The sequence below is a fragment of the Zootermopsis nevadensis genome, unplaced genomic scaffold (genome assembly GCF_977971745.1).
Source record: "Zootermopsis nevadensis isolate Lab colony 2312 unplaced genomic scaffold, Znev_1.0 Znev_ptg000001l, whole genome shotgun sequence".
In the NCBI taxonomy this organism is placed as follows: Eukaryota; Metazoa; Arthropoda; class Insecta; order Blattodea; family Termopsidae; genus Zootermopsis; species Zootermopsis nevadensis.
The window spans coordinates 1,317,287-1,332,744 of NW_028259133.1; the positions used below are offsets into that span (position 1 = coordinate 1,317,287).

Sequence of the window (15,458 nt, forward strand, 5' to 3'; positions counted from 1 at the left end):
AGGACGCATGCCGTTGGCTACATTGCAATACATATAACAATAATTTTAATAAGTTGAATAGAAAACATGATACAAGCGGAAGGCAAACAGTAGGCGGGGTTCGGCGGGTGCGCAAAATTGATTTCGTTGTAAGGTAGTATTATTCTGGTCCATTTCCCAACGCATTAAAAATGGTAAATATCTCCTTTGAAGAATTAAAGCTTGCCATCGCATAATTGACGCTCTAACATGTTTCTCAGAATATAGCATCTTCAAATTTGAGAATTTCATTACATTGTAAAAATTGGAATATGCTTGTACGGTTTTAAGATTTTTATTTATATTTCAGTGTGATCTGGGATTAAATGAACATCACCAAATGATTGTTATGAATTACATTAAATTTTCAAGATATCAGCGTATTCAGAACTTGAAGGCAATTGAATATGCTTTCAAAGATGTTACGGAATCAAGGTATTGTACCTTTCTTGGGTGAATATAATTTCAACTGCAGGTCACATACACTTCGCATAAATACACTTGATCTGGATGCATGATGTAGTTTCACATCTTAATGCATTCCAAAATATTCTCAAAAAATTTTGAATAAGTTTCCCCACCAAGACAGTTTAAAGGATATCTGAAAATGAGTGGATTACTAAAGGCATCAAAACATCTTGCAAACATAAACAAGATTGTCAGTCTAATCATCTGGCTCTACAACCCAGTGTGGGTCTTGGCTGCCTCCTTTTTTTTTTTTTACTTAATCCTTTATACATTTGGTAGGATTCCTTAGATGAGTAATCAGCCCATCACAAGGCCTATACCTGTGCATAGAACAGCACAGCACACAAAGACATGGACAAAACACCCATGCCTTGAATTGGATTTGAACCTACAGTCCCAAGTGCACAAGGCCCACGCCTCAGACCCCACAGTCATGACTAACACTTGTTTCTAAAACATTACAAAACCATGACCAATTTACAGATTGCTGCCCCATGCATAAACTGTGATGCACTACTTATAAAGATAAAAGAATATGCTGACATGAACTATATTACCCAAAGCACGCGTCCTGTGACGTTGGCACTAATGAAATCTTCACAGGCCTGAGTGTTACATGTTTTGTCCACTTTAGGTGTATAGTAATAACTGTGTTTTCAGATTATTGGAAGATACATACACAAGTGATGAAGTTCAAGAATTATTACTTGGTTTGTCCAAAGTAGTTCGAGCTGACACTGAAACAGAACTCATCAGTTCCACTCATATGACTGTACTGTTACTCAAACAGTTGTTTCAGCAAGCAGAGAAATGGCACCTTAGGCTGCAAGCTGATCTTTCAGAGCTTGAAAACAGGTACTGTTCCTTACTCAGGAGAAAATCTTTGATCTTGGCAGTACAGACCCATGCATAAGTCTTATAGCAGTAAATCTGCAGCTAGAAGTTTGTTAGTTGAAATGTATTTGTTAAACGCTATATTATGCAGAGTTAAATCCTTTATTCTTGACAAGGTCTTATGTTCCCACAGTAACATTTATCCAACACCAGAGCTTTTCTCTGGAGAAGACAATAAGTTGTAAAAAAACTAACAACTATTTCATGTTTCAGTGTATATGTAAAACACAAATTTGTGTGTGGAAGTATCCATATTTACTTAATAAAAGACATACATAGGTGATATTATTATTCCTAATGACATATTCCTTAGCATCAGTGGATTTTTTCATTTCTCAGAATTGGAAAGTATTGTTTCATCAAAGCTTCCTCTCGAATGTTGTTATTTTGTTGAACATGTCATTGACAAAGTGCTTTACTTCTTGTAGGTTGATGCTCAGTTCATTCATGTGTTGAGTGATGTCAGTGCAAGATGGAAAGCTGCACATTCATTCCCGATTGCAAAACTGAGGATAAGGTCCCAACTTCATATCCAGAACTAATTTAATTTCTCTTTTCAACTAATACATATGTTTAAGCACCTCACCACAATTCAGTAATTTTTCTTGTTCTGGAGAAAATCTCTGTAATCAGTTTTCGTATCACTCCAGAAATACTTTAAATGGCGGCGATTCCTAATGACTGAATGAAATAATGAATTTTGAAACCACTCTGATATTTTCATGGTGTATCAAGCAATAGCATATTGTCATATCATGACCTGTTGTATTCTTTACATCAACAGACATGTTAGTGTTCCTTCCAGACAGTCTTGATGTTCCATCTGTCACTAGTCCTGCAAGGTTCTGTTCTGTTAGCCATGCTTTGCAGCACTTTTACTGGCCACAAGAGAGGAAGCCTTCAGGGCAAAGCACTAGCCTGAAAATGGGCATTCTTGAGGGCCAAACCACTGCAAGCAAGCATGAAGTGAAAGCCCAAGGGAAAGGGCAATCTGGGAGGAAGGGGAAAGCCCTGTGGATGAAGCCCAAAAGGATTCAGTCCGGTGCCATTTTGTCAGGATATATTATTTTTCTGGACAATTCCTGAAGAATGTATGACAGACACAAATATGTAGTTCTCTCAGTAGTTCATCACAAATCATGTTTTTAATTTTACAGAGAACAATTGGAGGTCATTAAAACACTAGAGAACAGTGCATTTTCAAGTATTAAACCAGATAAAAATCCATCACCGACTAAAATTAAACTTCTACCAATGAATGAATCATCTGGGTCTGTCTGTCTACTTCATATGGAAATTGAACGACTGAAGGAAGAAAATGAAAAGCTTTCCGAGTCCGTCAAGGAAACTGAAACCAAGGTAAACTATCGTCTCCTTATGCAGATTTCTTTGACTGAGGTACTACATTCAAAGTGAATGCTGCTGAAACTCAAAACTCACTAAATATTTTCCCAAAAATAATTGTAACACCAGACATAGCATTCAGATTGGTTTCTGTGGGTTAAAAACCAGGAAATGCTCAAAATAAAACCTCATTTTTTTAATTTATCACTCATTCTGATCTGTCATCTACTGTAGTTCTGCTTGTCCACAACTTGTATTTGTATACTTTTAAAGCAGGACTGTTTCACAGTGAGAAGGGGGGATCCCTCAATCCGGAGCCCCCCATAAAATTTTAAAAATATTGTGAAATGTGCCATTTTAACACAATTTTTAGTGACATGGAGAGATCAAAATTGATTGAAAGCATTTTCAGGCCATATTGTTTACAAATCTTATTAAAGTAAACTAATTTAGAAAAAATGACATTTCATGTAGGTAGAATACGTAAGTAGCAACAGAAATTACAAACTGCAATAGTAAAAGTAAAGTTTGTCCCACTATACGCCATGTAGGCGTTTGGGGTGAGCAGAGGTATAGCTCCTCTCTTCCTTGACCTCGGCACTAGATGGGGGTGAATGGTCAGCATCACGCCCCGGCCGGCTTTACCCCGGGAAAGGACCCCGGTACCCATTGTAGAGGAGGCTGGGTAGGCCCCAGAGCCGGTCTGGACGCAGAGACTAGAGGAAAAATCCTCTGCCCCCGTCGGGGATCGAACCCCGGTCGTCCAACCCGTAGCTAGTCACTATACTGACTGAGCTATCCCGGCTCATACAAACTGCAATAGTGGTACAAACAATTTAAGTATACATTAAAAAATTACCAGAATAATAATTTTTACTCTCATTGAGATTTTTGGTGCTGCACCATGAAGTACAAGTATTTTAAAGTCTCTAGTGTTACTTCCTTCACATGAACATTTTTTATCTTAGCTGGTGAAGCAACATCGTAAAGTTAGGGTTAAAGACAATAAAACTATTTTTGAAAAGAACGCTAAATTGTCTATGAATGATGAATAACAGCAGACATTAACTGGGCAACCATACACACTGCTAATGGATACAACGAACAATGGCAGACCAATAGCAAGCTGCGTTGAGAAGATGTAGCACATTCAGTTTCAATGTTAGGGTGACAAAAGCAGAACAAGTCAGCTGAGTTTACTGCACTGGCAAAGGATGAATGTATCTTTGCTGACATTGACTTGAAACGACTTTCGTTTTCACGTGAACATATGGTCACACATCAGATTCATCTTGTGTACCACTTTCGGCATGTTCCATATGTTAGCCATCCCTGTCTTAGACCAAGGAACAATTGTATATTCTGTAACGTGCTCATATATGGTAAGCTACAGTGACCATCCCTTGGTTCAGACTGATCTCCAATGGCATGATCCTTCTCCTAACTTTATACAAACACTTCACCCCTGAAGATGATGCAGTACATAAAAGAAAAAAATTGGTACCCTCCTACCAGTTCATATGGCATCACAATTCAGAGACCACCATTGACATCTTTAATGCCATGCGAACCAAAAACCCATATAGTGTGAATCTTAACATTGTATAATAATAGATTATTCTATTTCCAGTTTTCCAACTATTTTTCTTTGTTTCTTTCAACAGGCCAATTTATACCTACAAGAAATTAATAAGTTGAAGACAGAACTTGAGTCAGCTCAGAACGAAGTGTGCGCCCTGAAGGATGTTTCATTAAATGCCCCTGAGCCATCACATCTTAATGAGGTCTTCATTACCTTCCTTTTGACTTTTACCAGTCTTTAGTCTGCCTTTCCCACACTGCAGAAACTTACCTAGCTTCTCCATGTCAATCTTTTCATGTAGCACAATTTGTCAGCACATAATCAGGCCTGAGTAGGTGGGGGAATCACCAGCCAGCAGGTAGCCATGGAACCACTTGGGGGATTTCCCCATATTACCCTTCCAGGCAAGCATCAGACATCCCAACTTTGAAAAGGTCATTGATACTATGCAATTCTGACATCTAAGAGGTCATGTTTTGACAACAACAACAATTTACTACAATCACTTATCCTCTTAAGGTGGCGACTGACTTGTAACATTTACTCGTAATGTAACATTCGCGGCGAGCATGTTACATTACACCAGAACTGGTGAGGCGCATCGAATGCTCGTTTTGAACGCTCGGCTCGACTGTGCTCATGTGCGCTCCATTCATTTCATTCAATATGTCGGACGTGGAGGTTGTGTTATCTTTGTTTCATTTAAAACGCTACTCTTATCTAAAGAACTCGTGAATGCTCGTTACGACGCCGCTCGACTGACTGACTGACTTGTAATGTAACACTCAAAGGGATTCGCGAAAAAACCGACAACACGATGGAGCGCCCGCGAGCGGCTCACATCGAGCAGCTCCGTTCGCTGTCTTCACTTGTGTAATGCTCGATTTGTAACACGTTACATTACAGGCAAATGTTACTAGTCAGTCGCCACCTTTAGATGTCATTCATTTTAGAACTGTTATGTTGTGCATGTATTTCTTGATTTTTCTTCTTTGTTGTTATTTGTGTTCATATATCCATTCAAATAAAACCAAGCTGCACCTGAGAAAATGTCAACTCAAGATGAAGTTTGCCATTGTGAACAGAGCACTGATATCAATTTGGCTACTAAATCACATGGCTGGAATGAATACAAAAGTATGGTTTTAGTAAGACTGTAGCACTTCTACACTTCAGCCAACACATCAGTTGTTCATATTTTATTAACATGATTCTGCATGATGCATGGAAAACTATGACAGGAATCTCACTCCTAAATTTTCCCCAACACTTTCGAACAAACTTACATTTCACATAAGATATGCAATATTGCACATGTGACAATGATCACCATAGCAGAAAGACTGTGCCATGATATATATCATCCCTGTACAGTTCTGCATAAAGACTTACTCAGAAAAGCACTGTTATTGATCTTAAAGGTTGAAAACCAGCTGAGCAAAGTAAGCAACTTACTGGCAACAAACCTGGAGCTGTCTGCCTCAAATCAACAACAAATGGAACTGGAACTCTCGACTACTAGAGAGAAAATTGCAGAAGTCCAGGCTCAGCTCTTGCTAGCAGAACAGGTATGCTTTCTGTATCTAATTCTGATTAACTGAAAAGTATCACAGCGATACACTGAATACTATATTATGCACACACTTCAAATACAACACGGCCATATTGCAAACCAATGTAGAGAAAGTTTCAAGGGCACAGCAACAAGTAGATGAGTAAGATGAATTTATTCCTCATATTTTATGAGAAATATAAGTCTGCTAAAAAAATTTAATGCACAGCCTTGCTGGCTCCAGACAAGAGTTTGTTGCACACTGAATGATTTTAGGGTGTTTTCTTGAGTAAACAGAAACATCCACAATGTCTCTGATAAGTAATTTCATCTTTCATTATACCACCACATAAATCAGGATCAATGTAGTGATTTTTGTAACACTGATTCATGTAACCTGCAATTTAATCCAATGTGGAGGTGCCTATCATGCTGAAAGAAGATCCTGTGGATTGTCTCCACGACGCAAATGCTTCACGCAGCTGGTATCAAATCAGACAGCAAAAAACAGTCACTGAGAATCAATACTGAAACTCTTTCAGTAAAGGATTATTGGTGGACCACGTGAACATTTTTGCAATTCTTTGTTCTGTCCTGATTCAATTATGCTTCATCAGTAAACAGTAAGAGTTCAGCAATGCAAATCCACTGGAAAAGTTGAACAAGAATATTGTAATCATGTGGTTGAGGAGCTTGCATGCATTTCAGATGGCAGGAATGCAACTCATGACTGGTTCACCAATTCTATTAGAAGTCCTGGTAGATAGGCTACACTGTACAGTTATGTCACACGTACATTTGCACATTGGATCGGCAACTGAAACTTTAGTCAGTAGATTAACCGATGTGAAAAATTTCAGATGAGATACAAGATTCTTGAGTGCTTTACTTGTCAGTTTTTCCTAAAGTAAAAATAAATACTTTAAAATGTTCAATGTTTTTGCAGGAACTGGAGAGAAAATTCAGTCAAACAGCTGTGTATGCCAACATGAAAAAAATCCTGAACAAAAAGAATGAACAAATAAAAGAACTACGGAAAAAACTGCAACATTACGAACCTGATGAAAATGCTGATGGATTGACGGATGCATCATTGGCATGAAAATTAAACATGCCTACCGTATTCTCCAAAAATCTTTTAATTTTCAAGTTATCTAGTCAAAGGCACTAAAATGGTATATTCTAGGTTGCGAGTAAATTAATCACCAGTAATTGCCTTATACACAACAGATTCTGTCCTATAATGTTGCCTGTATGTACTGTTATTGGTAGATCAATGATATTGAAGTAGGTTAGCACAGCTGCATTAATTACTTGGCTGAATTCTAACTGTGCCTGTGGTTGAGGTCACATAATGAGAACTGGAAAGATAGGTATGAATACTAGTCGCTTATTTCTGTGTTGTACACCAAAGCAAAAACATTACTGTAGCATGATAAGTCTCTCTGGACCAGGAGCCAGACACTTCTTTCTCCTTGAGGTTTTGTATTTTAATGACTAACAAATGGAATTTGATGTTTATTGAATGAACCGAATAAAAGTCTATTTTTAATGTATCTAAAGCAATGATAAGAAATTTGTGAACTTTTATGTCATACAAAATTACATTCTACTGTGAAACAACAAACGCTTGCTTCCTCTATTTCAGGTATGGCTTCTTATGGCCCCACATCTCATGGTTTATAAATCAAAGTTTTATTTATTTATTTATTTAGTGTTCTGTCTGACGACAGGTCCATATGAACAGGATCCTTCCATCCTTTTCTCGGACTGGGACCTGTTCATATACGTTCTTGGCAGATGATCCAGAAGTGGTTTGCCATTGCCTTCTTCTGTGTGTGAATGGAGTAATTGTTGGGATGCCACGGAGAAACCGGATAACTCTGTGTTGCCTAGACCACGGCCTTGCCCAACACAAGTTATAAATTCGGGCACCACTGGGAATCGAACCCGAGACCCCAGGGTTACAAGGCCAGCGTTCTAACCGCTAGACCACCGTGGTACAAATCAAAGTACCACAGATAAAACATGCAAGATCCAGAGTATGCCAGGTCCTTCACAATCTTATCCCCATAAGATTAGTCCTATTTTTCATGTGCTAAATGTTGACCTCCAATGTATAAAATTCTACTCAAAAATGTGTTCATTTCGGAGATGAAAGAAGGAAAACGTGGTAAGGTAACACAAGTAGGCGTGGATCAGATTCAGCTATCAATGTAGGCATATTTATATGAAATGTGAATATCTGCACAAATAATTACCTTCATCAATAACATGAATGACTCTTATTAACATGTATCCTTACACTGATAAATGCTGTACCTCACCTCACCTACATAAATGGCAAAAGGACAAAGTCAAACAATTACTTTACCTTCTTCCATTGCCAGACCATACACCTTTATCCATTCTTTACACAGTAACAATAATAAAAGCATTAACGTTTCCTGCGCAGCTGCAAGGAATTTCTCCTTAACCATGCGGCACGCCTTGATCCTCCAATAGTTTGGCTATACCGATGTCCTTTACCCAAACCTCGTGACTTGCGGCCTGCAGAAGTCAATCCGCGTAATTCACGATGCTTCATGACGGCCTTACATATCCAATTGGCCTTGGGATCATGACGGATGGCCTGCAATAAAAGGGATATCTTTATGACATGCATACAAGTGTGATAGTGAATCAGAACATGTAGTAAATGCACAGCTTAATCTGCACAGAAACTTTCAAGATGATCATCAAATGATTTTAACATGCATCATAATATTATTATATGCTTAATATTTTACCTGCTGAGTATTTCAATGATAAGATTAAGAAAAGTATTAAACTTATGACTTTTGAAGTTCCAGCAATTTACATGACTGAATCAGTACCCTTGAAAGTGTAAATATGGGGTTCCACTGTGCTTTGCAACACAACAAAATCAAAGCCAGTGTGTTTAACCATTTTCAAACCAGATTTCATAATTCACATGCTTACAGTAATACTCACGTTATGAGATGGATCAATCAAGACAACTTCAAAATATTTGTAAGTAGAATCTTGTGCAACCCAATATGAATTAAGGACACGCAAACCTCCACATCGCCTGCCAACACGCTCCTGGGAACATACATTTATAAAACACACTACAATGCCATTAATGAAAAGAGTACAATTCACAAGTCACGTGCACATAAGCACCCCTTTGCTTCAGATATCCAAGGAAGAAAATTCATCATGACCACTCACATATGCAGACATCATCAGATGCAAAAGAAAAATAAGGCACCTATATCCTTATTAGGTACTATTCTAGAATCCACTTACTGAAGTCACACATTCTCTTTAGATAGCAGACACAACGAAAGATTATGAAATATGTGGTGGCAAGCATTCCCCAAATCTTGTATACTCCTAATTTCAAGATTGAAATTTTGGTTTGTTACTGTCATTCCCAAATATTTCAAAGGATATAGACCAAAACAAAGTTAAGCAATGCATTTTTCATATTCACATTCTGTAATGAGAATGCTAAGAATAACGTAGCACAGCAAGAGGGTGATTCTAAAGCGGCCCATCCATGTACGAGTCTGGCTTGCAAGTCAGGCTCGGGTTCCACTGAGCCAAACTCGTTTGTGGGTGGGGTGTCACGAGCCGAGTCTGCTATGCATGTGTGGTGAAATATATCCGAGCCCGGCTCACGAGTCAAGCTCGCCGAGCCAGACTCGTATGTGGATGGGCCACTTAAGTTGCAATTACTATGTGCTGAAAAACATTTGTTACAAACTTAGTGGGGTTAAGAGAGTGCTGTGCCACTCACTAGCCAAAACTCAGAAAACTTCAGGTATATGAATTTTGTTGCACATTATATAAAAAAAATCACTTTTCCAACAACAATGACCCAGAAAACATGTTCAGATCTGCACTACACATATTGAGACACACTCAATCCATTCTGTTACACAGAAACTAACAGTGTAAGCCCAACATGTACACCAATCCAAACCATCTCATTGTACACACTTAGTGCGCTCATTGAAGCTCATGCTCCAATATGCCTGTAGAGAATTGTCTGCTTTACAGCAAAACAAAATTCAGAATGATTTAGAACAGAGAATACCAATAGCAACTGATCTGTGAAATGGTTAATCCACCCACATCTTATCAGGAGTTCAACGTATGATCATAATTTGTATGGCAAATTTTAAATGCCACTCAGCTATAATACAAAATTTTATAAACCATGAAAGTGTGAAGGCTAACTGTTACGTGAAAAAAATCAACAATAATGTAAAAGCATCAGTTGTTAAGAGCCTATAAATGAAGTGAAAGCAGACAGGTAGATAAAATGCATTCCATGAATCTTGACAATAGAGAAAGTCAATGCACAAGATGTTTATAAACACTTAAAATAAGTGTATAACATTATCCAAGGAGTCAGATAACTGAATGGACCTAATATTCTTTGGGTAAGTTCTATATATAAGAAAACTGAAAATGTCTAATTAAAATTTGGCAATACCATAGTCTTTGTTAATCAGAGGCCTATTAAACTGAGGGTTTACTGCATTAACAAGTTGAATTTATAACTATATTTCATGAGATACATCTCTTGCTGTTCAAAATGTCCGCCATGGTTCTTAATTCATAGTTTCACTTGCACCAAACAAGATATTACTGTTCATTAAACAATTCTGGGGTGGTCTCATATGAAAGCAGCATCAGCATCCATAATCCAATGTGGACATTCCTGTCTAGTATGTATGTTGATCCTTTGATCATTAGACCATCATAAAAAAAATCAAGCAAAGTTAGGTCCAGAGATTTTGGAGGACGAGGTGTTGGACACCAACCAATCCAATAATTTTCACTAAAACTTCTCTCATCACCTTCTCCTTATTATGAATCCCTTACAAACTTTCTCATCATGTCTTTTCCTCAAGTGTTCATTACTAGTTGGACAGCAGCACTGCATCAACCAGTCCATCACATCCCACTTTCCACCTATTGCCCACTATGTATGAGGCTTCCTAAAACTCACAGCCAACACATATTCACTCTGAAGATGGCAACCACAAGGTTTGCCAAAATTTTTGAAAATGTTCTACATTCTAAAAGGCAACCTTCTACAAATAGGACTTATGTTTCAACATCTTTTTTACTCAATATACCTTCAAAATCATTCTTCAGATATAAGGTAGACAAGCTGTGAAACAACTTTCTTTTTCTTCCAAATTTTGGATTTAGCAATTCTGAACTACTGGCACACACTGCCATCACATCAAGCATCGTTAAATCTCCTCCTCCTATTAAAGCAAAAGAAATCCTTTCTAAAGGAACTCCCTTACTTTTAATATGCCATTTTTTCAAATTTATTAATTTTATACATATCCATACTTCAGCAACAGATTGCAAGTTGCGAGTTGGCTTCAGCTGGTTTACTCCGTGGCTTTTTGGTTTACCAAAAGTTGCTCCCTTTGGTACTGGACGCTTACGACCTCCTCGGCGGACACAAATACGGTAGATGACATAACCTGAGACACATTAAAAGGGTTACAATCTAAATTCCTTTTTCTAACTTGTACATCTTCACCTGAAAATCTGTAACCTCAGATATACATAATCCCCACTGATAACGTAAGAGTGGTGCATGTACAAGTCATCACTGGCATTCTCCATCTCTTCACTTCGACTTACAATGCATACAAAGGCAAATTCATACCTTGCTTGGCTTTATATCCCACTCTACGAGCTTTATCTGGTCGTGATGGTCTAGGAGCTCGGTGCATCTTTGTCAACTGGCGATATTGCCAGCACCTTATACGTAGCAAGAATCTCATCACATCACTTTGTTTCTTGCGGTAAAGCTCTTGGATGTATTTGTAGGCCCCCATGTTGATGGAGAGAACCCTTCAAAACTAATTCTGAAGAAACAAAAAATCGAAAATGCATACAATCGCCGAATTTAAGTAAAATAAATTTACATCGTATAAATTTTGGGGAACATATTCCCTGTCGCAAAATCACCATGCCGCTTCAAAAAAAGGTTAATGTGACAAAGACTACATATATTGATATACTGAGCAGATGACAAGCTGCATCATTAGTAGGATACAGTTTTAAAAATGCATTAACAAAATAATCACTAACTAATAAGCCAGATTAAATAGATACTTCACTCAGATACAAATATGCTAACTTACTCACAACTAACACTGTACTGGAACGGAAAAGCCTACTTTACATCGAAACTCAACAGAGGTATACATTAACGAAGAATATAATTCCTCAATTAGCAATACCAAAATTCGTTTGAAAAAAGTGAAATAATATATCAGACATATTTACTGCAGCCACATTTATGGGTCGTTGATAATAATTGCTTATGTCCTGGTTTTATACTTGACTAACTCAATTGCACAGCGGGAAATAGGGATAACACCGCGAAATTCAAAAACCAATCGGCATTATATTATTGTGTTTGTGAAAGAAATTAATTATTCACGAATACAAGCATTACTTTTTTCTATATGCAGTTCACCACTGTCTCTTTTCTCCGTTGAACACAAAAAATTATCTGAAATATTGCTATAGGGTTTCATACTGTACTGGAGGCCACCCAGCCTCCTATCCAGTGGGTGCCCAGTTCCTTTCACAAGGGCAAAGCGGGGATGGGACATGACTCTGATCATTCACCCCTATCTGGTGCCAAGGTTAAGAATGAGTAAGAGCTAAACTCTCACCCCAAGTGCCTACATGGCATACAGTGGGACTGCTTTACTTTTACAATGATGGCCAAAGTCCTGAATTTATATTAAAGTCAAATCAAATGCAATAGTAACAAAATCATTACGATGTTACGAATGTCCAAATTGCATACCACCACAAAGCTTTATTCATTGAGAGGTCATCACCGGCTCATGATTTTGATGGTTAATTTTTACATTGAGCATAACATTCTTCAATTTTTTGAAATATTTCTGTAATTACTGACAGCAATACCAAGACTAAAAAATGAATCTGTACATTCCTTGCACATTCTGAATGCTCTTTACAAAAATATAAAATTACATGCATAACCATCAGCACTGTCTACATACCTGTAGCAATAAATTGCAGGCAATTTAAGGACATGAGTATTTCTGAATGTCTCTGGTGATGATTTATATATTGCTATTTTCCTTGTTTCAGACTGTATCCATTGTGTTTTTAAAAATCTTAAAACCTAACTGATTAAATCCTTACTGATGAGCCTCATCATGGACTGTATAAAGTCAAAATATTATAACCTAAGCAGTACCAACAAATAACATAAAGTATCCATTCTTTGGTATGTGTTGTGTGTGACTGACATTTGTATAGTGCAAATTAAAAAAATGTCACTGTAATAACAAATTGATAAAAGTGGTGTTAGTGTAAACACTTATCAAATATGGACAGAACTAACTAACTAACTAGATGGCTTACCGAACCCGAAGGTTCATCACCGAATTAACCAAAGCCCTCCACCGGACCCTGTCCTGGGCCAACAAAATCCAGTTTCCTTCAACTCCTATCTCGGATAGATCCCGCCTGAGATTATCCTCCCATCTACGTCTAGGTCTCCCCAGCGGTCTCTTCCCTTCAGGTTTCCCAACCAGTACCCGGTGCACACCTCTTGTCCCATCCATGCGCGCTACATGTCCCGCCCATCTCACTCTTCTCGACTTAATCACCCTCACAATACTGGGGGAGCAGTACAGATTTTTAAGCTCGTCATTGTGCAGTTTTCTCCACGCCCCATCGTCTTCCCTCTTAGGCCCAAATATCCTCCTCAACACCCGATTCTCAAACACCTGCAATCTGTGTTCCTCCCTCTGAGTGAGAGACCATGTTTCGCACCCATACAAAACAACAGGCAAGATTATTGTTTTGTATACTTTAATTTTCAGGTTCTTAGAAATCAGACGGGAAGACAAAATATTTTGGACTGAGAAGTAGCAAGCATTTCCGGAATTTAGTCTCCTCCTAACTTCCTCACAAGTATCATTTTGATTTGTTATTGTTGTTCCCAAATATTTGAACTTTGTAACCCTTTCAAAGGATTTATTAGCTACCCTAAGATAATTTTGCCCGCCTGTCTTTTGATGACGAGATACTAACATGTACTTAGTTTTTTCTGAATTTACTTCCAGCCCCACTTGTCTACCAGCCTCTAGTAAAACTTCTGCGTTCCTCTTTATTGTATTTATATCGTCCCCCAATAAATTAACATCATCAGCATATGCCAATAGCTGATGTGTCCCGTTCAATTGCAAACCCTCCTGCCTACCTTGGACCTTCCTGATGGCGTATTCTAGCGCAAAGTTAAAGAGCAAGGGAGACAAAGCATCTCCTTGTTTTAGACCGTTCTTGATGAGGAATGTCTCAGATACATATTTACCTACTCGAATTTTGCTGCAGGTTTCATTTAAGCACATTTTTATTAGACCCACTAGCTTCTTTGGTATACCAAATTCAATAAGAATATTATATAGCACTTCTCTCTTCACAGAGTCATAGGCTTTTTTGAAATCTATAAATAACTGATGTACAGTCCCACCGAACTCCCATTTTTTCTCTAGTATCTGACGAATGCAAAAGATCTGATCAATCGTTGATCTGTTTCGTCTGAACCCACACTGATGATCCCCAATAGTTTCATTCGCATATGGGGTTAATCTTGCCAAAAGAATGTTGGATAGAATTTTGTATGAGGTTGATAGCAGCGATATTCCTCGGTAATTACCACACTCAGTCTTGTCCCCCTTCTTATAAATAGGAATAATTATGGATTCCTTCCATTGATGTGGCATCTCTTCCTTATCCCAAATTAACTGAATAAGCTTATGGATCCTCATATGCAACCCTTTGCCACCTGCTTTAATTAATTCGGCCGGAATCTGATCAATTCCTGGAGATTTATAACTTTTCAACTTCCCAATGGCTAGTTCCACTTCATCTAAGCTAGGTTCTGGCACCAACAGTTCAGCTGTATGCATTTTAATCTGTCTAATATCACCAGTATTATGAACATTTAAGAGCTCGCTAAAGAAATTTTTCCACCTATTCACAATTTTTATTGGATCTGCAAGCAAATTGCCACTATCATCCTTTACCAAATTAGTCTGGGGTTGATATCCTTTCTTAAAGTTATTAATGCCTCTGTACAGGTCTCTGATGTTTTTTTCCTTATTATTTGTCTCAAGTTCAGCAATTTTGCCCTTCAGGTATTCCCTTTTCTTAGTCCTAAAGGTTCTACTAGCCTCACGTCTCACGTTACATAGATTATCCGCATTTGTTTTGTTTGGGTCCTGCAACTATTAAAATTTTGTTTGCTTCCTTCGATCTATTAATTTTGAACATTCTTCATCAAACCACGGTTTATTTTGCTTTCTCCTGTAGTATCCTAGTTTCTCTTTTGCTGAAATTTTGATGCAGTTTCTGACATTTTCCCACTCCCTGTTGATGTCCACACTTTCATTATCCTCATTTGTCTCTAAAATTTGAAACCTATTCGAAATTTCAACTTGATATTGTTCCTTTGCCTCTCCCTCACTTAATTTTTTCAAATCAAATCTTTTTGTGTCAAAATTT

The 15,458-nt window shown here is 37.9% G+C and overlaps 2 protein-coding genes across 3 annotated transcripts; one reads left to right on the plus strand and one right to left on the minus strand.

Annotated features, from left to right (window-relative positions):
- The first annotated feature begins 47 nt into the window (after positions 1–47).
- LOC110840674 (leucine zipper transcription factor-like protein 1) lies at positions 48–7,414 on the plus strand. The gene is made up of 7 exons (XM_022085887.2): positions 48–173; positions 329–453; positions 1,147–1,341; positions 2,538–2,739; positions 4,389–4,508; positions 5,728–5,874; positions 6,805–7,414. The coding sequence occupies exons 1-7, from the start codon at positions 171–173 to the stop codon at positions 6,958–6,960; spliced, it is 948 nt and encodes a 315-aa protein (XP_021941579.1). The 5' UTR covers positions 48–170; the 3' UTR covers positions 6,961–7,414.
- Positions 7,415–8,215: 801 nt separating this feature from the next.
- RpL15 (ribosomal protein L15) lies at positions 8,216–12,149 on the minus strand. Of its 2 annotated transcripts, none has more exons than XM_022085676.2 (5): positions 12,051–12,149; positions 11,566–11,767; positions 11,241–11,377; positions 8,853–8,963; positions 8,216–8,490 (listed from the first exon to the last, which is right to left on the minus strand). In XM_022085676.2, the coding sequence occupies exons 2-5, from the start codon at positions 11,735–11,737 to the stop codon at positions 8,296–8,298; spliced, it is 615 nt and encodes a 204-aa protein (XP_021941368.1). In that variant the 5' UTR covers positions 11,738–11,767; positions 12,051–12,149; the 3' UTR covers positions 8,216–8,295. The 2 variants fall into 2 exon arrangements, with proteins under 2 accessions (XP_021941368.1, XP_021941358.1); XM_022085666.2 differs by having other exon boundaries at positions 12,047–12,130.
- Positions 12,150–15,458: the final 3,309 nt, after the last annotated feature.